At 33.9% G+C, this 27,999-nt stretch overlaps 1 protein-coding gene across 1 annotated transcript; it reads right to left on the reverse strand.

Annotated features, from left to right (window-relative positions):
• Nucleotides 1-27,991, reverse strand: LOC123667120 (carcinine transporter-like). The gene is made up of 12 exons (XM_045601099.1): nucleotides 27,983-27,991; nucleotides 17,124-17,347; nucleotides 16,011-16,194; nucleotides 15,569-15,698; nucleotides 14,348-14,476; nucleotides 13,691-13,883; nucleotides 12,296-12,401; nucleotides 11,433-11,665; nucleotides 10,013-10,092; nucleotides 8,683-8,858; nucleotides 5,075-5,229; nucleotides 1-70 (listed from the first exon to the last, which is right to left on the reverse strand). Exons 1-12 carry the CDS (start codon nucleotides 27,989-27,991, stop codon nucleotides 34-36), a joined length of 1,656 nt encoding a protein of 551 aa, XP_045457055.1. The 3' UTR covers nucleotides 1-33.
• Between the last annotated feature and the right edge of the window lie 8 nt (nucleotides 27,992-27,999).

Here is a 27,999-nt window from a genome sequence, read left to right on the forward strand (position 1 = left end):
TTATTTACAAATAGGCTTTAATTTCGCCGAATATCATGTGATTTCGGTTTTGTCGGCTTCAACACGTTTCCTGGAAAAGAAATAGCATATAATTATTATTTTTTTACAAGCTAATGGTCTACTCAATTATAACCGGTTACAGAATGTTATAGAAGCTTCGCAGGTACGTTACTGACTCTACCATCCCAAGCTTCTTTAGAAGCTCTGACTATCAGACTTTATATAAACACAACACTTCTAAAAGCAACACTATGTGACGTAATATCAGTCACACGACTGTATCTATAATATGACGTTTGTAAAACTAAAATATTACTAGTAAACTCTTTTTTAAATTATTTATGTAATTTTATACTATCGACAAAAATAGATAAAGACACATGTTTTTTTATTTCACTTAATAGTTTGAATTATTATTATTATTATTATTATTATTTTGTTTGATTTATTTTATTTTACGGTATTTATTATTTTCTAAAATACTAAATTTCCTAAATACTTTTATGTATTTAATTAAAACCACCAACAAAATTTAAAAAAATCAAAAACTAGAAAATATATATAAAATTCAACATTTTTTTTCTTTCAAATTGTGTTGCTTCTATACAATCCGAAGGAACTTCGTTGCTACCTGGTGTCCCATGACACCACATAATTCTTTGAAAATATAATATAACCTATATCACTCGCGGATAGTGTAAATTTCCAACAGTGAAAGAATTTTTCAAATCGGTTCAGTGGTTTCGGAGCGTATTCAATGCAAACGAACAATCAAATCTTTCCACTTTATAATATTAGTATAGATGACTAAGCTAATTTATCGTCTAAAAGAAACGACTAGAACCCTACAAAACGTCCGTATATTTATCCACAAAAACAAAAAACGCACTAAAATAACCCAGTTAACAAATTACATTTCGTTACGGTCCCGAATTCATTCCATAAATAATCACTTGTGACAGTAAACGAGTTTTTTAACATACAAAAAATGCAATTAACGCTAACCAGCGAACTTTTGTTGTTGCAGTGACAACTTCCTCGAAAAGGTCAATGACGATTTTAAAAGCAAACCATGCCAAATTAAATAGCCGGTGTACAACGCACTGTCCTCTCTGATGTGAAAGACTGATAATTTCTCATGACTACTCTTCAATAACTTTGAAATCATAGATCAAGTAAAAAAAGGTAGATAACGCACCTAGAACAGAAAACTGAAGTCACTTTTTTAAAGATGTGTGAGTGAATGAAGTGTTGACACCTTTTAAAAAAAGTCCCTAAAATTTTTATTAAACAATTAATTTAATATAGGTAAAATGGGTATGTGAAAATAAAAACCTGTTTATAGTTTTAAATAAATTTACTAAAAATAAAACAAAAAATCGGTAGAATAATAAAAAATATATATTCGTAAGATAATCGTATGAATGGACACTTCCTATCCCCTCTGTTTATCTCTTTTCAGTTTGCAGTCGGTTTTTTTTAACTATTTTTCTTAAACCTAGAATCCTTTATGTTGTATAAGTTTTTAAAATTTTTGTCGCTTAGAACTCAGAGTCATCGTCATTGTTTGAATTTTACTAATATGATGTAGTCTTATGTTCAAATATTTTTCAATCACTAATCGTATTAAATTGACTTTATGCGCATGGCCAGCATAATTGTGGTCATTTTCTCAGTCTTACAGCCGCTACCCATTCACCTCTTATTAAAATATTCGTTGGAAACCTAAAACCATGAAATTTGATAGTAAAATATGGGTACCTAGTTTACTCAAAAATTGTAAAAAGTTAAAACATAAAACAAACGAGTTAATAATTCATAAATATATTTTGATTTTTTTATTTTCAATTTATGTAACATAAAATAACACGAGAAAAAAAACAATAACTATGTCTACTTTTTACTTAATTATTTTTCTGATTGCGTACAATTTACTTACCCACATTTTGGGGTATTGAAAAAAAGAACTACTGGCAACACTTCCGTGGTACGTCATTTCGTGACATTGAAATTATAAGTTCAGAATAACCTCAATATTATTTTGGAATAACAATAAATTTAAAGTTTTATATGTACTTACGTGTGAAACGATATTCCTTCAGATTTTTTGTTTACTTTGGTATTGTTTTTGCACCATTTAATCACACAAGACGGCATTTTACAAGCAAAGTTACTGTATGAAGCCTCGTGACATACTAACGAAAATGAGCGTAGTTTGATGCATATGTGTGCGTGAGCGCGTGTATTTACTTGAAGGAGCCGAGTTTTGTGGCTTCACTAACAACAAAGGCCGCGCATTATCTACTTTTTTTTACTATATCTATGTTTGAAATGGTAAAAATATCTCAATTGAGCTAAATATTTTTTGGACGCTATTATGCAATTTCGTTATATATTTTTCTTAAATTTTATTTTTATTTGCAGAAAGATCTGTAAAAACTTTTGCCGGAGTTTTCTACCCCGATTCGATCAGCGCACGTGACAAATGTTTGTATTATTATAATAATAATAATAACAATAACATTTATTTCAGGACTAGCCCATATAGTGTTAGTAACAATGTTTCTTATAACCCAGTGTTAGTACAGAAAATTTAAAATAACAACATTTTTGTATTTACATTCTATTACATTACTATTATACTATTCAAATTACATGGAGCTTTATCCAATTTCGCAGCATTGAACTCTCCCATCGATCTACAAACACTTTCAGAATACTATTGTGGCTGCCGCGGAAACGCTTAAGTAATGACGCGCACCTCTTGCGCACGATGGCTTTAAAGTTATCGACGCGCCTTTCCGCGAACATCAGTGAGGCACTACAGCGCCACGGCAGCCCCAACAGTATCCTGAACGCATTATTGTATTGTACACGGAGGTCACTGTAAGCACGCAAGCCATAGCTGGTCCACAGACTGCACGTATAAAATGATTGGCAGAAGGCTTTAAAAAGAATTATTTTGACATCTTCTGTACAACGTGCAAATCTGCGAGCCAGAATGTTGCAGCGAACTGACAGTGACCTTCGCTCCCTGTCTATATCCTTATTATCGCCTAAGTTTTCGGTTACCCAATGACCCAAGTACTTAAAGCTGGTCACCCTAAGTAGCGGTGATCCGCAGAGCGATACCTCAGGTATGGTTTTATAGCCCTTTGCACCTGCCTTAAAAACCATAATTACGCTTTTCTTGGCATTGTACTTGAGTTCCTGAGCTTCAGCATATACTTCACATATAGACAGTAATCATCTTAATGCACTGACTGATGGGCTCAGCAACACCATTTCATCTGCATAGCTAATATTATTGATGTTTACTCCGTCTACATGACACCCAATGCTACTGTTACTAAAGTCATTGATCAGATGATTCATATATAGGTTAAAAAGACGAGGCGAGCTCAGGCCTAACTGCCTCACTCCGCATTCCAACCGGTAAACATTTGAAAATGTTTCCCCCCACTTTACACTGTTGAGTTGGTTATTGTACCAATAACCAAAGACATTGATTATTTCAAGTGGTAATGTGGTTTCATGATGAATCTTCTGCTACAAAACCCCGTAATCAACCAAGTCGAACGCCCTAGACAGGTCTAAAAACAGGCAATTACGGGTGTGCATCTGCTAGTATAATACTGGACAGTCTGCTTAAGACATAAAATTGCACTCTCTGTGGATAGACCCGGTCTAAAGCCGAACTGATTATCCTCAAGATTAACATTTTTAAGTAATTGTTTGTCAAGCAAACTGTCCAGTATCTTGGCCATGATTGCCGCCAGAGATATTGGCCGATAGTTATTAATATCAGATGCATCCCCAGTTTTATTTTTCACAATTGGTACTACCACAGTATACATAAGATCTTCAGGTAAATAGCAGTGACTTATACAAAGGTTGAAAAACATAGCTAAAATTCGAGGCAGGTGTACACCTGCACTTTGCAAATGCTCAATGCTGAGACCGTCATGGCCGGGTGACTTACCTCTCTTCATAGATGATATAACCGTGACAATGTCTTTTTCAGTAAATTTGACGGTGATGTCGCCAGAAACGGACCCAACACTGGACATCCGAAAAGATTGGCAGTATTGGCCATATAAACAAATTTAGGTAATCTATGGGCCCTAGTGATGGTTGTCGTTGTCTGAGCGTTTATTATGGTGCAGTTTTCGAACTCTTGACACCAGATTAATATCTTACTAGGAGCCATTGAGAGTGATCCTTTTTTATAATTATTAATTCAGATAAATAATTTAAAATATTATAGTTTTCATAATAGCGTAAAATCATTTCACAAAACCAATTGTAAAACGGTTTTCCACGAAAACACAGGATGTTGCACGAAATTTTATAACAAAAACATGTTAACAGGAAGTAGGCACTGAATTTACATTAAAAACAGGTCTAATTGTAGTCAACTTTACAATGAGTAGCGATTCACAGATAAGTCGTATAAGAACGGCTACGGTACAATTGGCAACTTTTTTTTATTAATTTTAGGCGATCAAAATAGCCCGACATGACACTACTATTTATAATATTTTTATATGATTTGTCTATATATAATATTCGAAACTAAGATACTGTATCGAACTGTAAACAAATGTAGCAGATTCGAAAGCATGTTTTTTTGTAGGTCAGCAAATAAGCGTAATGATGGTAAGCGCCTAAGCGGTTCCGTAGCCTATAAGACACCTGCAACACCAGAAGGATCTCTCTGGACATCTCTCTCACCACAGAAACATAACACTGCTTAAGAGCAGTAATATCTAGTTGTGATCTCCTGTAAGGCTGAGGTATTTATTTACACAGCCTTAATTCAAGTGCTGCTGTGTGATTACGGCAGTAAAGAATATAGCCACCCCCTCTTTTTGAAATACACAGGCTGTGAAGATGGGCAGCGCCTTCGGTGCGACAAAGCCAGCCCTGCGGTCATCAACTCGCCTGTCCAGCGTAATGACTATGGACAGAGCACATGAGCTTGTCAGGCCTACGCCTGTGCCCAGCGGTGGACTGCGATAGGCTGATGTGTGTGTGTGTGTGTGTGTGTGTGTGTGTAATTCAAATGACTCACTTAGCGAAGCAGGAGGTCGCGGCGAGGTTTGTCCAGTCGTCTATAGTCTGCGGCATGCGACGACCCTTCGTCTCGGGCAGTACGAGTGCCATGCAACCGCCCGCCACCCCCACCACCCCCACTATGATCAGCGACAGACCCTCCCATACGCGATCCTGAAAACGTCAAAGCGGGGTTCTCAGTTTCCGAAGGCTAACTTCTTATGTGAATCTCTTTCAAATTTAAAATATTTAAAGCATAAGGCTTTATCTACAGTGATTTGATCCAATTGTGAATGAATTATTGTACTCAATCAGATTATTTATTTATTTATTTATTCATAAGTAAACACGTCAACAAGTAGACAACAACAAATACAAAATTAATAAAGTAAACATCGAGATCTATATAATTGCCTACTTTTGTCCTTAAGTTACTAAGAATATCGTCAACATCGAAATAAGTCAAATTAAAAATTGTCCATGTAGCATACAGTAATGATTATTCGAGATTAAATTCAGAAATTCTTATCAGAAACTAAATTATGAAATGTAAAATTAAAACAAACTAACGTCAAAAACATTAATTAAGATAAATATAATAAAAGTGAGCAACAACGGTATTTAGAAGATCGTCAAATTTTATTAACAGGTGTTCGTAACAAATTACTTACAATATTAAAAACGTAAAATAAATAATCAATTCGTCTGACATTGTTTTAATATGTAGCCAGATAAGTTGTTGTCATACATATATTATAGTGCCTACACCTATACAAGTTTCTAATGAAGAATATATTAAACTAGCTGTGCCCGCGGCTTCGCCCGCGTTGAAATCAGTGTGTCACAAAGTTTTCCCGGCACACTTCCAGTTAAACTCTCATTATAATCGGCTTAGCCGTTCCGTAAACTTTCCTCTTGAACCGCATGAAAATCACATACACTTTTGGGGACTTTGTTTTATAATACACTAACTGTTGCCCGCGATTACATCCGCGTGGCTATGAAGATATGCATTACTATTAAGATGTTTAACGCATTTTTTTTATTTCAGTCACTTGAAATGCTTATCACACTGAGTAACTTTTTAAAAGGCACAATTTAGTGTAATTTAATACTTGTTTTTATAAAACCTCTCTATACACCACATTTTTAGTTTTATTTTCAGGCTGTATATGTTTCATACAAACTATCAACCCCAATTAAACCCCCTTAGCGGTGGAATATCGCTAAATCTCTCTACTCTACTACTATTATCTACTAACTATAATCTACCTCCCTGCCAAATTTCATCTTTATCCATCCTAGATGGATGGACCTTCCAGCTGTTTTTGGGTTCTCGTGATGAGTGAGTCAGTGACCTTTCTCTTTTATATATATAGATTACGATGTATTATTTGGACACCTCCTCACCATCTATAGAGCATACACTTTAAATTTCAAGTCTCTTACTTCAAAAACATATGACTTTCGTACAAACTTCCAACCCCCGTTTTATGCCCTTAGGGGTCGAGTTTCGTAAAATTTGTTCTTAACGGATGTTTACGCTCTATAAGGAACCTACCTATCAAACGTCAAATTTGTAGCTGTTATAGTTTCGGAGATTTCGTGATGAATGAGTCAATGTACCATCCCCCGTTTTAACCCCGAAAGGGAGTTGATTTCTAAAGATACATTGTTTAGAGACCTCCTCACCATCTATGGAGCATACATTTTAAATTTCAAGTCGTTTACTTCAAAAACATAGGACTTTCATACAAACTTCCAACCCCCGTTTTACCCCTCTAGGGGTCGAATTTCGTAAAACCCGTTCTTAGCGAATGTTTACGCCCTATAAGGAGTCTATCTGCCAAATTTCAAGTTTTTAGGTGTTATAGTTTCGGAGATTTCGTGGTGAGTGAGTAAACCTACCATCCCCCGTTTTAACCCGAAAAGGGAGTTGATTTCTAAAGATAGATTATTTGGACACCTTCTCATTATCTATAAGGCATACATTTTAAATTTCAAGTCTCTTACTTCAAAATTATGGGACTTTCATACAAACTTCCAACCCCCGTTTTATCCCTTTAGGGGTTGCATTTCGTAAAATCCGTTCTTAGCGGATGTTTACACTCTATAAGGAGCCTTCCTGCTAAATTTCAAGTTTGTAGGTGTTATAGTTTCGGAGATTTCGTGATGAGTGAGTCAACCTACCATCCCCCGATTCAACCCCAAAAGGGAGTTGATTTCTAAAGATATATTATTTGAACACCTTCTCATCATCTATAGAGCATACATTTTAAATTTCAAGTCTCGTACTTTAAAATCATAGGACGTTCATACAAACTTGCAACCCCCATTTCACCCCCTTAGGGGTAGAGTTTCGTAAAATCCGTTCTTAACGGATGCCTACGTCTTATAAGGAGCCTACCTGCCAAATTTCAAGTTTGTAGGTGTTATAGTTTCGGAGATTTCGTGATGAATGACCTTTCGCGTTTATATATATTATTATAGATTATAGATAATAAAAATAGATATATGTATATTATGTATAATATATGTAGGACCTGGGTGACCGAGCTTAGCTCGGTATTTTTAATAAATAGTGTTTTTTGAAAATCATATTTAAATACGAATTACATATTGATAAAATATGAATAATATTTTTCGATTTTATTTTTTTAGAAAAAAAAAGAAAAATAAACGATAATCTGATCTGGAAAACTTGAGGATTCGAACCATGATCTTTTCGGGCGAGCGCGATCGGCCGATTTCCCCTGAGCTACTACAACTTTACTGACAGATGCGAAATTTACCTTCTTATTCTGACGATATTGTAGCCATTTTTTCATTGCCTAAAAACAGGGATAAAACGACATTTTCTAAAAATGAATCCTAGCTAGATTTATTTATCTCCCCCGAAATTCCCTGCATACTAAATTTCATGAAAATCGTTGGAGCCGTTTCCGAGATTCAGATTATATAGATATATATATACAAGAATTGCTCGTTTAATAGTATAAGATAAGATAAGATGAGTAAGTTAAATGATATAACACGGATGAAATCAGCATATGTGTGTGACACAAAGTAACTACATTTAATTCTTTAAGCATTTTGTTTTCTAATTCGTCCTTGATCGACTTATTTATTGATGAAAAACACATAATATCAATAGATATTGAAAAATATTAATATTAACCTGTGTCTAACTTCTGAGCGTCTAACTTCGGCTATGCCTAAAAGGGTAATTTTTCAGGGGTTTTTTTTTCATTAAAATACGTTCAGCATCATCATTTTAGCTAACACGCTAAAAATGGCGTGAACCCATGTCTTTTGCCCATATTCATGTCCTTTTTCTAAAGGTTGTCTGGAAGAGATCGCTCTTTAGCGATAAGACCGCCTTTTGTACATTCCTTTTTTGTTATTATTATTATTATTTCTCGCTTGTTTCTTTTCCTTTTATGTTATTTGTATTGTTTTTGGTTGTACAATAAAGTATATTTGTATTGTATTGTATTGTATTCACCAAGTCGGGCAGGTGGGTTGGTGACCGCAGGGTAAAGTACGTTAAGTCACGTGAAAGACCCTGATACTTAAGATTAGACATAATGGGCAACTATTAGCTCTGATGCAAGTAAGCGCAGTCACCGAGTGTATGATGAAGGGCGAGAGCACGAGCGCGGCGAAGGTGCTGAGGTGCACGGCGGAGGCGCCCGAGGCGCGCGCGGCGGTGGGCAGCAGCTCGGGCGCCCACTGGGTCACCGCGCCGTACGACATGTTCGTGAGGAAGCGCGCCGTCACCGCCAGCGCCACCGACGCCACGCCTGCACACCACACATCGCACTGGAGACACACTGTGACTCAACTAACCTAGCTTGAACTGGGATTCAGATGCCGGTGATTTTTTTTTATATACAACTAGGTCGGCAAGAGAGCATACGGCTACTTGATGGTAAGTGATTGTCGTAGCTTATAGACACCTACAACATCAGAACTATCACAAGCACATTGCTAATCGAACTCCCAATCCCTCCTAGGAGCTCTGGATACTTTACTCACCACAGGAACAACACACTGCTTAAAAGCAGTTCTATTTAACTGTAATCTTCTGTAAGGTCAAGGTACTTCCCTATAGCAACTTCCAGTTAAAGCATAGCCTGTTTTTTTTTATTCTACTTCAAACTTCCCAAACAGCGAGAAACTTGCTGCTTAAAATCTGAAGCAGCAGGACTGGGGAAGTCCCTCAACTCTACAGAAGATCACAGCTAAATGTTACTGCTCTTAAGCAGTGTTATGTACCTGTGGTGAGAGAGGTGACCAGAGCTACTACTGAGGGCCAACAACGCGTTTACAATGCTTCTGATGTTGCAGGCGTCTTATAGGCTATTGTGACCGCTTACCATCATTAGTCTTATGACTTATAAAAACACAACACTATCTGAAGTACTATTAGTACTGTTAGTGTTATTTTCCTGTGTTAAGTAAGGTAGCCAGAGCTTCTGGGAAGGGTCGGCAAGGAGCTTGCGGTACGGTACGGTAACCGCTTGCCATAATGTGGACAGTACGCTTGTTTGCAGACCAAGTCATAAAAAAAGTGATTGAGGCTCCAGATGTCATAACAGATACCTCACTATGCAGATGAGTTGCGTAAAAAAAAATTGATCCAGCCCTAGTAGTTTAATTATAATATGAACTACCGACATTGAAATACATGGTAAAATTAATATTTCAGGAAGAGTTCTTGACTTCGATTTCTAAACTGTCACCTTAATTAAAACTATTTGAAAGACATAGCTTGTTGCAATACACGAATATTTTAGAAATACAGAAATACAAAACTACGATCAATAAAGCTTTTTGTTGTAATTGTATTTTCAATTGTTTTTATTCAAACTTTGTTATGATTTCAAAAGGAAATATTTGATGGAATCGATAATACAACAAATACAAAATAAAATATAATAATAATAAATAAAACCTCGGGGAATAAAAGCGGTTATCAAACAAAGCACTCCAGACAGTACCATGGGACCCATGACGAACCATCGACGACCTAGCCTAAAATATAAAAAAAAATAGTATATTTAAATATTTGTTATAATACATGAGATTTTTTCATTTCACTAATTTTTGTAGATATTAGTGCTTTAATCTTGGCGAATATTCAAGAATAAAAGAAATATTTGATAAATTTAACCTAACGTAATAGTAACCTAAACGCGAATTTTTTAGAAGGTCACTGTACTTTCCTGCGGTTTTCAATTAACTACATATAACTACTATACTTTAACTAATATACTTTTAAGGTAGGGCACAGCAGGAATTTCCTGCTCAAAATATGGAGCAGCCCGACTGGGGTAGTACCTCGACCTTGCAGAAGATCACAGCAAAATAATACTGTTTTCAAGCAGTATTGTGTTCCTGTTGGTGAGTAAGGTGACGAGAGCTCCTGGGGGGATTGGGGATTGGGTCGGCAACGCGCTTGCGATGCTTCTGGTGTTGCAGGTGTCTTATAATTATACGGTAATCGCTTACCATCAGGTGAGCCGTACGCTTGTTTGCCGACCTAGTGACATAAAAGAAATATATAACCTCACTACGGAGCTAATTGGAATAATACATATATAGATAAAAATGTCAATTTCCCTATGACTATAGGCCTATGTCCAGCAGTGGACTGCGATAGGCTGAAGTGAGGAAGTGAGTTGTAAAATAATGTAGATCATAAAATTACGAATATACAAAATTAAATTTGCAAGTAAATTGACGAATATCATCAAATAATATAATATATATGTCATCATAAATCAATATACAATAGCATAGCATTAATTTTTTTATTTCTATTCTGTATCACTTATATTTATAATAAGCTGTAAGCTATCCTAAAAAAAAAACAAAATAAATAAGTATGTGTATACTACTTATGTACGCACGTAAAAAGTTACACTTCATTGGCTAGCTAACTTCACGTTGCTAACTTCTTCTTCGTTGACTAGCTTACTTCAGGGTGTTGGTTTTTGTCACGGTGTGAGCGAATCGTAAAAATGTACTCTCATCATTTTCCCTTACGCCCCAAAAGAAGTATAACTTCAATATAGATATCAAAATAGCAAGAAAAGAACAGCTACATAAATTTGACAGAACTACGTAGTACTAAACACGACACTATAATTGTGAAAGAAGGATTTTTCCAGCTGTGGGTTTTTTTTATTTAATTTTTATTAGGCTGAATTACCTTCGTCTTTGGCTGGTAATTCTGAAGATTAATTTATCTAAAATTTTTGGGTTTCATAATACTGACATACTAAATGCCTACGTGGACATCTCTACTGAGTGCATTTTTTTTAACTGTGCGATCCTCTTTAACTTTAATTCTTTAACAAGAGTTATGTCACCTGTCAAGTAACAGCACCAGAATTATGATAGATGGTATTTCTGTAGCCGACGTTACGGTGAAGGTAACAAAGAAGTCCAGGCCAAGATTCTCCGACAGTCTAACGAGGCTATCGAACATCAGCGCCACGCCAACGAACGCAAATATCAGGAATAGCACCATCACTCGTAAGGAAGGAGTCTTGAATATCATCAGCATGCCTTCATCTTTTTCTTGAGTTTTATTCGCTACAGACTTTGGAACAAAAAAAAATTAATTACTGTATACATGATCAAAGCAATCGTAGTAACCTTTAGAGTTAGGCTTAGGCTTCAGGTAATTGTTGTGTGGTTACGGTAGTTAGAATATAGCCACCCATTCGTTTCTCGTGGGTGTCGTAAGAGGCGACTAAGGAATAACACAGTTCCACTACTACCTTTCACGTCATTTTTGGCGCGAACTTGTGGAGGCGTATGTCCAGCAGTGGACTGTATTAGGCTGAAGTGTGTGTGTGTGTGTTCAGATAATTTTGATTGATCCAAATATTATTATTTCAAATACTTAATGTAATTGACAACAAGTAAATTAAGAAGTAAAAGCGACTAGCATTGTGTTGAGTGTTTCCGAACACTCGACACAGAGTTTTACTTTAGTAGCAAGAGCCGTTGTTTGTAAGTTTGTTGTGTATATTTTTACAAATAAATTGAATTTTTATCTCGATGAAGCAATTTACTTCCACAAGCGGTTCAATTATTTAAATATTCCAGGAAAAGGAAAGGAAACAAGTGAAAATAATAATAATATACTTATAGATATATTCTATATCTATTAATATTAATCGATGTTTATTTTTCTTCTAGAATTTCACAATTAAGAGGCACTTACAATAAATTTCTCCAAAACATCTTCTGGTATCTTTGATTTATTGATTCTTTCAAATTTCCTTAAAATCTTCACGGCTTTATCTATTTTACCTTTGCTTAGCAACCATCTAAAATGAAAAAAAAAACTGACTTCAATCACATCAACAAGGGATACAACGTAGGTGGACGAAAAAATAGTCAAGTAAATACGCGTTATCAAAGATTACTCAACAATTAGTCGTTAGATCTCGATTTTTAAATGAGTCTACAAGACTAGTATCAGCTTTTGATTAATTAAAAAAACCATCAAAATGAGTACACCCAGAAAAAAGTTACGCGGTATAATACAACGTAGGTCAACGAAAATAAAATCATGTAAATACCCATTATTAGCCATAACTCAAAAAGTACTTTTCAGATCTTAATTAAATTTAAATGGGACCATATGATACGCACCACCTATCGATAAAAAAATGAATTGAATTGAAATATTAAAGCTAAATTATTTCGAACTGCTAGCTCTGACATGCCACCTTTTTCGTGCATGGAGCTGGTGTTCATCGATTTTTATATGACGTTATCACGTCAAAAATCATCGAAATCGGTCCACTCAGTCAAAAGTTCTGATGTAACATACATAAAAAAATACAGTCGAATTTAACTCCCTCTTTTTTAACCGACTTCCAAAAAAAGAGGAGGTTCTCAATTCGACTGTATTTTTTTTATGTATGTTACATCAGAACTTTTGACCGGGTGGACCGAGTTCGACAATTTTCTGTTGATTGAAAGGTGGTGTGTGTCATTTGGTCCCATTTAAATTTATTTGAGATCTAACCACTACTTTTCGAGTTATATCTAATAATGCGTTTTTACTTGACGCTTTTTTCGTCGACCTACGTTGTATTATACCGCATAACTTTCTACTGGATATACCGATTTTAATAATTCTTTTTTCGTTGGAAAGGGAATATCCCTAGTTTAGTACCATGATAAGAAAACCAGGATCTGATAATGGGATCCCAGAGAAATCGAGGGAATCTCTCGAAAATCCGCAATAACTTTTTACTGGGTGTACCGATTTTGATAATTTTTAATTTAATCGAAAGTTGATGTTTATCATGTAGTCACATATAAATTTTATCGAGATCTGATGACTACTTTTTGAGTAATCTTTGATAACGCGTAGTTAATTGACTATTTTTTCGTCGATCTACGTTGTATTACTCTTCGATGTAATTGAAGTCGGGTTTTTATCGTTTGCGAGCAAACACAGTTATTCAAGTCGGTTAACAAGGAACGTGTAAAGTAGGTAGTCATTTAAATATATTTACAATAATGCAGATATAATTAGCAATGCCGTTTACCGCTTTTATTGTAAGAAAATCTATTCATTGCTATAGTTGTAAATACAATTCACCTTGTGCTTTCAGGGACCACGAACGGTGTAGTAAGAACTAACAGCATCGGCAAAGCCATCACCAACGATAAATTCTTCCAGTCGGATATCCCCAAAGCAAGCCAGGGTAGCACTAAGCATCCGCCACCAAAATACATAGCTATAGACATGTTAGCTACCAAAGAGCGATATTTTGTACCCACGTATTCCAACACTGAAAAACGATCATTGAAAATCATATTTTGTAATCAGGATTAATATTTGATGCTAGATATGCGCTGTGATCGCAGCAATGGTCTGTTGCGCAAACAGTCGTTTCGATCACCGCTCATTACGAATATGTCTGTATAGACCATTCAGATTTTTGTCAAGGTCTAGGCGTATATATAGATAGGTGTTTCCTGTGTTTTCGAACAACAAAGAATTTTTGGAAATGGCAATGAGTGTGAACATTTGTTTTTAAATCAGCAAAATAAACAATAGAGCATTTGTTTATATATTTCATATAAAATAAAGATTACTATTTACATTATTACTTACTATTTACATTTTGTTTATGCTTGGTTTTTATTCTTATTTTGTATTTAAAATATTAAGGTTGTAAATTATGCCAAATTCAAATTAAATAAATTTAAAAATGATTATTTAGAACAAATGTGAAATCAAGTCAATACTAACCAAGTATATAAATCATCAAAAAACAACTGTCGCACGCCATTCCCACAATAAACCTGCATATGGCAAAGTCCCAAAACTCGTTTGTAAATATAGTCGCGACGCCCCCGATACATCCCAAAATGTTGGCCACTGAAAATAATCTTAAGGTTCTACATTTACTCTAATAATGTGGTTGCTAGATATATTAAGAAAAACGAAACAAGATTATTAGTAGATTAATGCCAAACTTCCAACACTTTGATCAAACTGATTTCCACAATTCGTTCTTTACAAGAAAGCTATTTTTTTATAAATTAAAGTTGATGAAACAAGAAAATATATATCAAAAGCCTTGGTTGCATGGTTACGTTGGATAATTATTTAAAACTTTATCAACAATCACGATTGACAAACATAATATTAAGGAGCATATTCCGAATACACGTACATCACTGAGATTTAATCATTTAGAACTAATTAAAAAAATATTGACTTACAAATAAACTTTTAGGCATAGGATTCAAGATCATTATTCTTTAATCTTCTGTACCTTTACATAAAATGAATTATATGTTTTTGAAATACAAAAAGTATAGGCTAATTATACTTAATAATTGTATTGAGGTAGCAGAAAAATCCTGCTCAAAATCTGAAACAGCTAGTCTGGGGAAGTACGACAAACCTTACAGAAAATGACAGCTTAATAACACTGTTCTCAAGCACTATTATGTTCCTGTGGTGAGGAAGGCACTCACAGCTCCTGGGGAGGGTCGAGAGTAGGGCCGGCAGTGCGTTTGCGATGTTTCTGTTGTTGCAGATGTCTATCATCATCATCATCATCATCATCACTTCAACCTGTCGCAGTCCACTGCTAGACATAGGCTCTACAAGTTCGCGCCAAAAATGTCGTGAACTCATGTGTGTTGCCCATAGACACTACACTGGACAGGTGGATTGGTGACCGCAGGGCTGGCTTTGCCGCACCAAAGACGCTGCTGCCCGTCTTCGGCCTGTGTATTTCAGAGCCAGCAGATGGTTATCCCGCCATCGATCGGCTTTTTAAATTACAAAGTTAGTCGCCTCTTACGACACCCACGGGAAGAGAGGGGGTGGCTATATTCTTTACTGCCATAACCACACAGCATAGATGTCTACTCGTATAAGCTATGATAATCGCTTACCATCAGATGAGCCGTACGCTTGTTAACCGACCTATTTGTATTACAAAAATTAGGTACTCACGCATGAGAGCAGGCAAACGTCCATATCTATCGGCCAAAATTCCACATATAATTCCACCGACAATAGACCCCACGAAACTAATAGATTGTGACCACGGTACCAAGTCAGCGTTATCACAAACCCATTCTCGCTTAAACAACAAAAAGTGATTATTTAGAAGTATATTGGTGTAAAACTATCACCTGGACATATCTTTGCTTATATCTAAGTGGTTTTTTACTAACGGGATAAAAACGGGGAAAAAATAACTTTTTTGTTTAATTCCACGCGGATGAAGTCGCGGACACAGCTAGTATTAATATAAATCAAATACTACAAGTGTTGTTCCTTAAACTCATTTTTAAACTCAAAAGCGAGAGATTTGGGTAGCACAAGATTGTCTAAAGGTTTTTACAAAAATAACAAAATAATTACTTATTAGTATTTACTATATCATACTGACCTCATTAACAATAGTAGAATACGGTATATCCTCAAACAAGAAATCCCAACCTTTCGAACAAGAAATGGTCGGAGTGGCTGGATCTGGAGGCGACAAAGTTTCTAATACTTGCGTCCAATTCCGATCAAACATTGCACATTGTTCGTATCCGTTATCTGATGTTTTTGGAATAGACAGTAGCCTCCTGTAACAAATATTCGGTTTAATTCAAATTTTATTGCTTTATTTACATCCATACCTCTCTCCTAGTAATACAACCATAGAGCAAAAACAAAGAACAGTACTCTCCTAGTAACAGTAGTCTCCTAGTAGTACAAGGCTGAAGAATTTATTTGATCGTATCATCATTTTAATCATTTGATTCAATGGAATGATACATAAATGAATATTCTTTACATGTTATCGGGCTATTTTTTCAAAGTAGTTTAGATGTTCCCTACGATTGTCTCTGAATGAACTCTGATTATTTTACTTACAATAGGAAAACAACACTATTGAAAGCAGTATTCGGTACGGTTGAAGTAGGTACTTTCCCAGTTACGGTGGCCTTGTTGTGAGCGAGGCCACCCCGCTATTGTGCAATTTTCTAAAAATAAAAGTAGCCTAAGTTACTCCTTACTATATCGGCTATCTGCCAGTGAAACTTTCGTCTAAATCGGTCTAGCCGTTTCAGAGATTAGCCGGAACAAACAGACAGACAGATAGGCAAAATTGTAAAAAATGTTATTTTGTTATATGTACCGTGTATACATCCATATGCATTTAGTGAAAAGCGACTATTTTAATATTACAAAAACTATTTTAATATTAAAAATGAATAAAAATGAATTTTAGGAGTTTCTATAACTGCTAAAGAAACTAAGCAATTTTATTTTTAGAAAATTATCTGTCTGAACTCACTCCAAGAAGTCAGATGCTGGTTAACTTAAAACAGTGTAAGTGTCTTGAATCATCTTTTAGAAAAGGAGCACTGAATGAACAACTGTGGTGAAATCATATTCACATCGTTTTGTTCACACACAAACTGTAACTAAAACCACGAGTCACTGCTACGAGTAATTCCAAATAATCTTACCATCAAGGTAATTTAGATCATTTTTGGCTGAAACTAACCTCATATCCACACTAAGTCCTTCCAACTCCGGAACTCGGCACCAATGTTCCTGCGGTGTAGCTGTTATAAACATCTGCCCGAAGTAAACGAACGACCACACCATACCAAAGGGCATCATAATCAGGAAGAGTAGACCCTGATACAATCCTAATTCTCCGACATGTTTTATTATTGTTTCCAATGCCAGGCCGACGTCATCTGTATTTTGTTTGATTTCTTTTTCCTAAAATTTTATTATAATATGGTCAATATCGTACCACGATTGTCTGTTCCTAAGGAAGTAGTGGGTGGCAGAACTGGCAAAACTTCCACGGGCCCCCAGCCTGACAGAACCCCCGGCTCGAGACGCTGCTTCCTTAGAAGTGACCTAACATTTTTACCAAAATTTTGAGAAAAATATTAATTTTATATAAGTAGGATTTTTCTTGGAGCTCCATCCATTAAATTTTCCACGGATGATAATACTTAAGCCTTTGTAAGGAAGGTAAGTTTATAATTATTTTAAGTTAACAACCGGTTTATATAGCAAGACATACATTTTTGGACAAATAGACATACGTTTAATAAATGAGTATGTAATACATCCTTATTGGGGAAAGGGATCGAGCCAACAACCATCGCAGAAGAAAGCAGAGTCACTGCAAAATGCATCAACGCGCATCTGTTTCAAAATTTACAATTAAACTCATGTTAATTATTGAGATAACTAACTGGGCCCTGCGGTTTCACCCGCGTAGATTTGAGGAAAAAAATAGTCTTCCTTCTTCTTAAAACGTACCTAACCTTCCTTTTTAAAAAGTTTAAATTTTTCAGTTGTGGATGCCGGTAGTGTAAGCAATTATCTATAAAATGCTATATAATTTATGTAGAGTAATTGTGACGTTTTTTTAAAAAAAAGAGAGGCAAACATGATTAATTGCCGAAAATTATAGCAATTTTTTTTTGGAATGACAAAGAGAACGATAATATAAAAAATAGCTGTAAATGCTATGATTTACGAATATTTCCATACCAACGCGCATGACATTTTAACACGAAAAAAAACGCTTACACGTCCAAGAAATAATAACTTTGGCACAACTGAAAGCCATTAAACCAATCAAGAAATAATAACCTACTCGATAATTGTAGGCTTAGAAGCGTAACCTTAGTTGGAAAAGTAACCCTATATACTTCAAGCGATTTTAGGTTTACGTTTGATTGGTGTTAGATATAAATCTAGAAGTCTTTAATTTCTCAATATTGTGTAATAAAACTGAGAGATAATAACTTTGAGACATTTATAAGCAGTCCCTCCTTAAAACAGAAAATATTACTAAAATTTTTAACTTTATTTTGATACTTATTGTTATATTGAACATTATAAAATAAATTCTTATAAAAATCTTCATTGTATTAACGGACTTTAATAAAGTTCTAATTTCAAAACTTAGTAATTATTTTATACATTCTCATCTCGTCAGCTTAAATTTTATCCATATATTAAAAACTTAAATAGTAATTACTCAAAGAAAAATTTAAATAAAAATTAATTTATGGATTTTTAAAAAACTACTAACAGGCTTTGACTTTTTCTTAACTATTTTCATAAGGCTAAAACAAATATAAACCGTGAGATCACGTTTAAAAAAATATTGAAATAAGCCAAACAAACTAAATAAAAAATAAAAAAATAATCAATACTTACCATTTTATTTTTAAATAAAATATGTCAAAAAATTAATAATTAATTATTCTAAACTCATTGATTAGAATGTACAAAAAACACCTATGTATTCGCATGGGTTTAAAGAATAAATCATTCCTGATATACGAAAACGATATCTTCATGTACTAATTATTTATCAATGATAATATGTAAAATTTTGTATGAAATAACTAATTTTATAAAAAAGATAAATTTACACAGCCGTAAAAATATCTGATCGCTGCGCTGATAAAAATGTGCAGAAAATTTTAGGAGAGTGTGATAGCAAAACAAGGGGCTAAGGTTGTGTTACGTCATGGTATAATTACGTCTCTCTTGTCGTAATAATTGTGTTTGCTCTCAAACGAAAAAAAAAACCGACTTCAATTACATCGACGAGTAATACAACGTAGATCGACGAAAATAATTGTGTTTGCTCGCAAACGAAAAAAAAACCCACTTCAATTACATCGACAAGTAATACAACGTAGATCGACGAAAAAATAGTCAAGTAACTGCGCGTTATCAAAGATTACTCAAAAAGTAGTTATCAGATCTCAATAAAATTTATATGTGACCACATGACAAACATCAGCTTTCGATTAAATTAAAAATTATTAAAATCGGTACACCCAGTAAAAAGTTATTGCGTATTTTCAAGAAGTTCCCTCGATTTCTCTGAGATCCCATCATCAGATCCTGGTTTTCTTATCATGGTACCAAACCAGGGATATCCCCTTTCTAACAAAAAAAGAATTATCAAAATCGGTACACCCAGTAAAAAGTTATTACGGATTTTCAAGAATTTCCATCAATTTCTCTGGGATCCCATCATCAGATCCTGGTTTCCTTATCATGATACTAAACTTGGGATATCTCCTTTCCAACAAAAAAAAGAATTATCAAAATCAGTATATCCTATCAGTATCAGTATATGAATTTTCTCCCTTTAATTTTTATCAATTATCCGAGTGTGGTGTTAAGGAGAACGTACTAGCAGTTTGTTCTAGCGCAGTGGGCTGTGACGCCGTCAGTCGTAAAATGATTATCCCTATCATTGATCACATCATTCCTATCATAACACACATATTTAACGAATCCTTCTCTTCCAGTACTTTTCCTTCCTGCTGGAAAGACGCTCTAGTAATTCCCTTACCCAAAAAACCTAATCCATCTGAGTTTTCCGAATTTCGCCCCATCTCCATCCTACCTTTCTTGTCCAAGGTTTTAGAGCGTCTTGTACATCAACAGCTAACATCATTCCTTTCCTCGAACAACCTCTTAAATCCTTTCCAATCCGGCTTTCGGAGGGGTCATAGCACGGTTACTGCTCTTGTCAAAATTTCTGACGACATTAGACATGCTATGGATAACCGAAGTCTTACGGTGTTGGCATTACTTGACTTCAGTAATGCCTTCAACACTGTGGATTTCGATATTTTGCTTTCTGTCTTGCGTTCCTTTAATATATCTCCACCGGTCATTGATTGGTTTCACAGTTACTTGTATGGGCGCCGGCAACGGTTGCGAGTTCAAGATACTTACTCTGACTGGGCTAACGTCGTTGCCGGCGTACCGCAAGGTGGCGTGTTGTCTCCTCTCCTATTTTCTTTATTTATTAATTCAATCAGCAAAAACATTTCTTCTCTCTACCACCTGTATGCGGACGATCTTCAAATTTATACCCATTCTAAGCTGGCTGACTTACCCTCAGGTATCAATCAACTTAATAATGACTTAAATAACATTCACAAATGGAGCAACTCGTTCGGGTTAAAAGTCAATCCTTCAAAGTCCCAGGTCATTATTGTGGGTAGTCCAAAGTTGATTAGTTGTATAGACTGGTCACTTATACCACCTATAGTATTTAACAATACAATTCTGAACTACAGCAAGAATGTTAAGAATTTGGGAGTAACTCTAGATCAGTTTCTCTCCTGGTCACCTCAATTAACAGAACTTAGTAGAAAGATATTTGCATCCGTAGGGTCACTTCGTCGTCTTCAGTTCTTTCTTCCTTTGCCTACTAAAATTGCACTAGCCCAATCACTCCTTTTACCGATTCTTGACTATGCAGATGCATGTTTCTTAGATCTTACAGAGGAGCAACTTAATAAGCTTGAGCGACTCCAGAATCTTTGTATAAGGTTCGTATTTGGGCTTCGCAAATACGACCACGTCTCCGATTTCCGCAAGAAACTCAAGTGGCTCCCGATTCGTTTTCGCAGGAATACTCATGTACTTTCCCTACTTTACTGTGTACTTTTCAATCCTGATGCCCCTCAATATCTTAAAGAACGGTTCACGTATCTTTGCAATTCCCATGAGCGATCCCTTAGATCTGATTCCAATTTACTTCTAAAAGTTCCTTCCCATAAATCCTCCTTCTATTCTAATTCCTTCACTGCTAAAGCTGTCCGCCTTTGGAATTCTCTTCCGCTTTCAATAAGACGTGCTTCTACTCCAGCTTGTTTTAAGAAACGTCTAAAGAAGTACTATATGTCCCTTAACATATAATAATATTCAGAATTTTAACATGCATATTTTATATTATCAATATATATTTTACATTTATACTCGTATATTAATACTATTTTGATTATTTATGTATGGATATTTGTACTTATATGTGTATTTGTATGAATTAATGAATCTATCATACACTATTTTTATTCATCCTTAAGAATATTGTACACTTCCTATCCGTCACTACTATATCATGTCCTGTGCCCAAAGGTTATCTGGAAGAAATCGCTCTTCAGCGATAAGATCGCCTTTGTACATCTTTTTTTTTTTTGTAATTACTACTGTTTGTTTATATTTTGGTGTACAATAAAGAATATATTATTATTATTATTATTATTATATCCAGTAGAAAGTTATGTGGTATAATACAACGTAGGTCGACGAAAAAAGCGTCAAGTAAAAACGCATTATTAGATATAGCTCGAAAAGTAGTTGTTAGATCTCAAATAAATTTAAATGGGACCAATTAGCACACACCACCTTTGTACAGACGAAAATAAAAAAAATAAAAATAAATACAGTCGAATTGAGAACCTCCTCCTTTTTTGGAAGTCGGTTAAAAATAACCAAGTATAAAGTTGTTATTGAAATAAACTTTTACTTATAATTTAACTAGTCGTCATCCAAAAAATTCGTTTTATGAGTACCGTCCTATTACCTAAAACCATCATTCATTCGTTATAATTTCGCTATTGTGACGAAGAATGGAGAATAGTCGAAGGAGATTAATATATGAAACTATAATAAGACATTTTAGTTATAGTTTGTTACTTTGATTTGAAAAGAATGTACTAACAATCTTATATATAAAATTCTCGTGTCGCGGTGTTTGTAGTTAAACTCCCCCGAAACATCTTGACCGATTCTCATAAAATTTTGTGTGCATATCGGGTAGGTCTGGGAATCAAACAACATCTATTTTTCATACCCCTAAGTTATAATGGGGGGGGGGGGGGGGGAAGAGGGTTAACAAAATTTATTAAATTTTGTGTGCATATCGGGTAGGTCTGAGAATTGCCCAACATCTATTTTTTATTCCCCTAAGTTATAAGGGGGAGGCAAAATAACGTTTGCGGGGTCAGCTAGTATACGTATACATATTGACTAAGCTAGTGCTATTTTTTACACTTTTTATGGAGCCATCATATTTTTTGACACATCAAGTACAAATCCCCGATGAATTTTTATATGTATTCGCTGAAATGTTTAAACTTTTTGAAATACTTATTTCTTATTTTTGCTTCTTTTTCTCTTCGGATTGTTATCTTGCAATAAGAAGTCTAAAACTTTGATTTTATAAGAATCATAAATGTATTATATAGGTAACTATTTATAGAATGACGAGTCTGAAACAAAATAATTTTAAGAACCTATGTGTGAGGTTTAAAAGCAAACGGAAAACTAATAATAGTACCTAACAGTTAGCACATTGAAAAACTAAGGAAATCGAGTTGTAAATAAGCATAATGCTAACCCTCGACAGATTATTTTATATTCGTTAAAGAATACGAATTCTAAAGAGAATTTATGAAATGTCCTAAAGATCAGCCTAGATACTCAAGCGTTAGCAGGGTCATTGTCAAAAATTTCGGAATTATCCAGTGGCGTATCGAGGTGGGTACCGGAGGGGCTATGACCCCGAGTGGCACACGAAAGGAGGTCGGTAAAATCAACACGATTTTTTTAATTGACAGAAAAGATAATTCCAAATAGCATCTGCAATGTGTATAAATTGGTAGGGCGCCAAATTTTCGGTGGGCTCTGGACAGCAAAAGCATACTACGCCACTGGAATGGTCTGGATAACATAGCTACTAATTAGATAGAAAGTTAATCAAATCTGTCTGTTGAAAATGCGCTTAGACTATGAAGATCACTATAATCCTATTGGAATAAATTTGAAAGTATCAGAAAATATTTTCTGTCCTGTATCCATTATAAAATGATAAAATCCGTGCCGACCAAAATATTAAGACTTCCAGAATAATTATTTTCGTACAGCGCCTCATAATACCAAATATTTAAAGAATATTTCACCTTATGAATGATACATAGCTACGACTTAATTCAAAAGTCGTGCTAATTATCACATACAGGCGCTTTTGATGTTCTTTAAAAATTTACTTTAGTAACATTTTTACTACTTAATTATTAAAAAAAAATTATTTCCACAAATTTATGTAGAAAAACATACAAAAAATGTATCATTACGTAGTCATTATTAAAATAATAAGTAATTTTGGCTGTTGTAAAATCCAAAACGTTAAAGCACGTGCGGAACGTTCCAATACCAAGTTTCGATGGTAAATTTCATTAATTTGTTTCACTCGGGTGAAATCTTGTCTGAATATTTTTAAACATATATTATTTATAACAATATAGCTACATAATTACAATGAAAGAATATTTGATCTAAAAGAAAGAAAAAATATATTATAAAGAATAAAGTGTCAGAGCGTATGATTAATGTGAGACTATGTTTCTAAACGTTCCCCCAATGACATTTACTTTGAGATTGAGTTGATTTTTCTGAAGTGTGAATCAGAATCAGTCGTAGTTTTAGTTAATGTTTCTTTTTTTATTCCATTTAAACGAGGTGCTCAATAAAAATTCTTTGTGTTGTGCTAAATTACAAACATTCAGTTTATACCGTTCAAACGTCTAGACGGAGAACTTGTTTGTATATTTTAAGTTTTTGCTGTGAGTACTTTTGTTTGCATATATGCGGAGTTGTGGATATTACTGAGAAACGAATTTATTATTGTTGTTAACACGTGATCCAAGGCCGACAATATGTCTCTATATTATTTGATTAAAAAATCCCTACTTTTAATCTGACGCACTGTGTTAACGAGCTATATCGTTAATCGCCAATTGTTTTGATTACGAAACGACCTTATTATCATTTGCTAAATGCTTACTTACTGTACATTGGCACAGTACCCTAACTTTATCTCTGTGAACTTAATTTCTGCTTATATGTGTTTCATTTGATAATTACAAGATATCATAGGTATATATCATGTCATTATAGTAACATTATTAGTATAACAAATATTTGATACTTAATTTGAAACGCAGAGTATTTACATAACGTATTTTAATTATTAAACAAAGATTAGTTTTGGGTTCTACTTTATTTTGGGTATCCACAAAGTTTCACAGAGAATATAAAAAGCAGTTGGTTGTGGTCGTTGTCATAATTGCTTTATAACTATACATTCTCTTGTTAAATTACCTATTAACCTACAGAGTGTGTTAGATAATAATCCAACCTTTTTGTTGTAGGACAGTATCAGTTCTGTTCTTTCATTACTATTGTTTATCTATAGTAAATATTATTAAGCTGAAGAGTTTGTTTGTTTACTTGAACGCAATAATCTCAGGAACTACTGGTCCGATATGAACAAATTCTTTCAGTGTTGGATAGCTCATTTATCGAGGAAGGTTATAGGCACATATCATCACGCTAAGACGAATAAGTCGAGAGTTAAAATTAGAGTTACCCCAAAGTAACTATTACATGTGGACAAAGTCACGGGCAGAAGCTAGAATTTTAAATATTTGTATGAGATAAACATATTTCTATTAATTTATTTATTCTATAATTTGTTAAAGTAAAGTTTATTAATTATATAAACACCCACACAACTCATTTTCTATTTCTTTGTCGTGTAACTATTTGCATTACTTAATACTGTAATAACTCTTTCTAATAAGCTTCATTGTTTGTTTGGTAACACTTTATCAGTGTTATTAACTGATAAAATTTGGTTCTTAGTGTGTACAGTTACTCAAAAATGTCTGCTAAAACGTTTGAAAAATTTCTACAATATCTTTTTTAAATAAAAATTAATAAAACTTTATTTCAGGTAACAAATGACTCGTAGAAACAAGTCTTCTTACAATTCATAAAACAAATACAATTAAAAATACTTTTTTAGCGGTCTTCATAAAATATAAAGTATTAGTAATTTGTAAAAAATAATTTTACAAATTTTTCTTATTAAATTTTGTCGCCCTCAGGGAATACTACATCAATTTAGTTCATCATAGGCTTAATGAAGCTCGTAAAGAAAAAGTGCAAATATTTTTTTTTATTATTTTACATTACTAAAATATTTGAAATAAATTACAAGTGTAATTACATTAAAAATATAATACTAAAAGTGGTAATTTATGAGTAGTTTTCGTTAAACAGATAGAAAATACCTTGAGGTACGTTACTATAGTATTCCTTGGACGAGTCAATGTCAAACCATGATAGTTCTTAATGACGAGAACTAATAAAAATAATTGTGTTTACTCACAAATGAAAGAAACTAAATTCAATTATATCGACATAGCTAGTTGGTAAAACAGTCAATTAAATATGTATTATTAGCGATAACTCAAAAAGTACTTGATATATCTCAATCGAATTTAAGCGAGATCATGTGACAAGCACCTTCTTACGATTAAAAAAAGTGCCTTCAAAATTGGTACCTCCAGAAATAAAATAAAATAACACAATCGAATTTTGAACCTCTTCTGTTTTTGAAATCAGGTAAAAACGTATTTTTTCCCCATTTTCTTGTTTCAAAATTTACATTGACATTGAAAGATAAGGAGTATCTAGTATAAAATAAATTTTAACACATTTGCGTCAGTAGCTGAGCGTATGTTGTTTGTCTCAAGTATGTAAAATTCAAAATAAATATTTATATATTCAAAAAAGTTTGTATAATTTTATCAGACAAAAAAAAAACATATAAGGTTATATACATACTTCGTAGTTTCATCTGTGGTATAAATTTCCGTTACAATGGCTTCCCTTTTTATGTAAGGCATCTTTCATAAATATGTTGTTTTCATATAAAACATATGAGTCTTAATATGATATAGTGATATTATGGCTATAAAGTTTTTATTAAAAAGATACAATTGTGTTTATTTAAAAAATTTGATTTTGAAAATTTCTTTTATTACCAACCGTCAGTAAAGTAAACTGTGTGTGTCTCGGTGTAAATTATCGCTTTTCTTAGTCCCACTATACTAGTATCACTATCTTTTGTTCGCCACTTGGCCCCTACTAGGATTAAATTCATGTGTCGGGGGTCCGGAAACAATACACAAGCACAAATGCCCAGAGCACGGCATACATCTGTGTGGCCAATACAAATGTTTGCCGTGTGCAGGGAGTCACAAACAAGTGATTTCCTGTTTTAAATTTCAATTAGTCAGTGGAATATACATATACAATATTCAGTTAAAATTTACCTAATCTTAGAAAATCAAACACATTACCAACTAAATTGAATTTTCTATCTCACTAATCTAGATTATTCATTAAAAATTTCAATATAGCTTTCTATAAACACAATATGATAATTATATGAATTAATAATTTTAAAAACATCATATGGCATTTTAATAAAAAAAAAAAATATAGTGTTAAATTATGATTAAGATTAGTTTTTTTTTTATGTATTTATTGTAAGAGAAAAAGTTTTTTTTTTACTAATAAAACCTCTTTTCATTCTGTAGAACCCATTCATAAGGATTGAACTTCACGCCTTTTTATATAACTTCTAGTTCAATACTGCGACACCTTTTACCTAATATATAAAATTCTCATGTCGCGGTGTTTGTAGTTAAACTCCTCTGAAAGGGCTTGACCAATTCTCATGAAATTATGTGTGCATATCGGGTAGGTCTGAAAATCGGCCAACATCTATTTTTCATTCCCCTAAGTTATAAGGGGGGGGGGGGGGGATTGAGAAGATTAATAAAATATATGGCAAAACAATGTTTGCGGGGTCAGCTATAATAGTGTACTATAATAATAAGGCAGATTGTCATAGTTATAGGCCAGGGTTAACTTTTGTAACAAATATTTATTGATTCTTTGTATTTTTATATTAATCAACTAACAGAAAGGAGGCTCTCAATTCTGTTTTTTTTTTTTTTTATATCTCTTAACTTTTTACTAGGTATACCGATTTTGATAATTTTTTTTATCGAAATTTGGTGCTTGTCATTTGGGTTCCATTTAAATTTGATCGACATCTGACGAATACTTTTTGAGTTGTCCTTAAAAATTCATATTTAATTAAATGTTTTATCGACTATCTGCGTATGTCTGAAGTCGTTTTTTATTCCGTTTGCGAGCAAACTCAGTTTTAATGTTTTTTTTTTTTGTACAATACCTGCATTATTGTAAAAAAAGGTATTAGTAATTCGGATTAAGGTCCGGACCTTTTCCTACATGGAGAAAGAGGCCTATGCCCAGCTGTGGGATATTACTTTGGTTACGGTTATTACGGTGTTTTATTACTTTAGACGCGCCAAGTCGCTGCCACTGTCTGTCTGCTTAGATCTTTAAAACTACGCATCTGATTTTAATGCATTTTTTTTTCATAGATATAGTGATTTAAGAGGAAGGTTTATATGTATAATACACGCATAATATAGTAGAGGAACACTGATAGTTTTAGAGGTTTCTAATGTGATGTCGTAAATAAACACATTTTTTTGCGCTAATATTGCAAACGCTGGCTGAACCCTATGAGATAGATCAAAATAATGTACCACAGTATTGTACGCTTTAAAAAGATGTGCAAAAAAGTCCGAGATAGTATATGTCTAACTCTTAGGGATAACTCACCATAACCATTTTGAACC

Source organism: Melitaea cinxia, chromosome 2, assembly GCF_905220565.1.
Source record: "Melitaea cinxia chromosome 2, ilMelCinx1.1, whole genome shotgun sequence".
Classification (NCBI taxonomy): Eukaryota; Metazoa; Arthropoda; class Insecta; order Lepidoptera; family Nymphalidae; genus Melitaea; species Melitaea cinxia.

What these genes read in the sequence shown, in the direction of transcription:
- LOC123667120 (XM_045601099.1), bottom strand. An exon ending in GGACTTAGTGTGGATATGAG is followed by an intron (nt 16,195 to 17,123) that starts GTTAGTTTCAGC and finishes TATTTGTTACAG; the next exon opens with GAGGCTACTGTCTATTCCAA. An exon ending in TTTGATGATTTATATACTTG is followed by an intron (nt 13,884 to 14,347) that starts GTTAGTATTGAC and finishes ATCGTTTTTCAG; the next exon opens with TGTTGGAATACGTGGGTACA.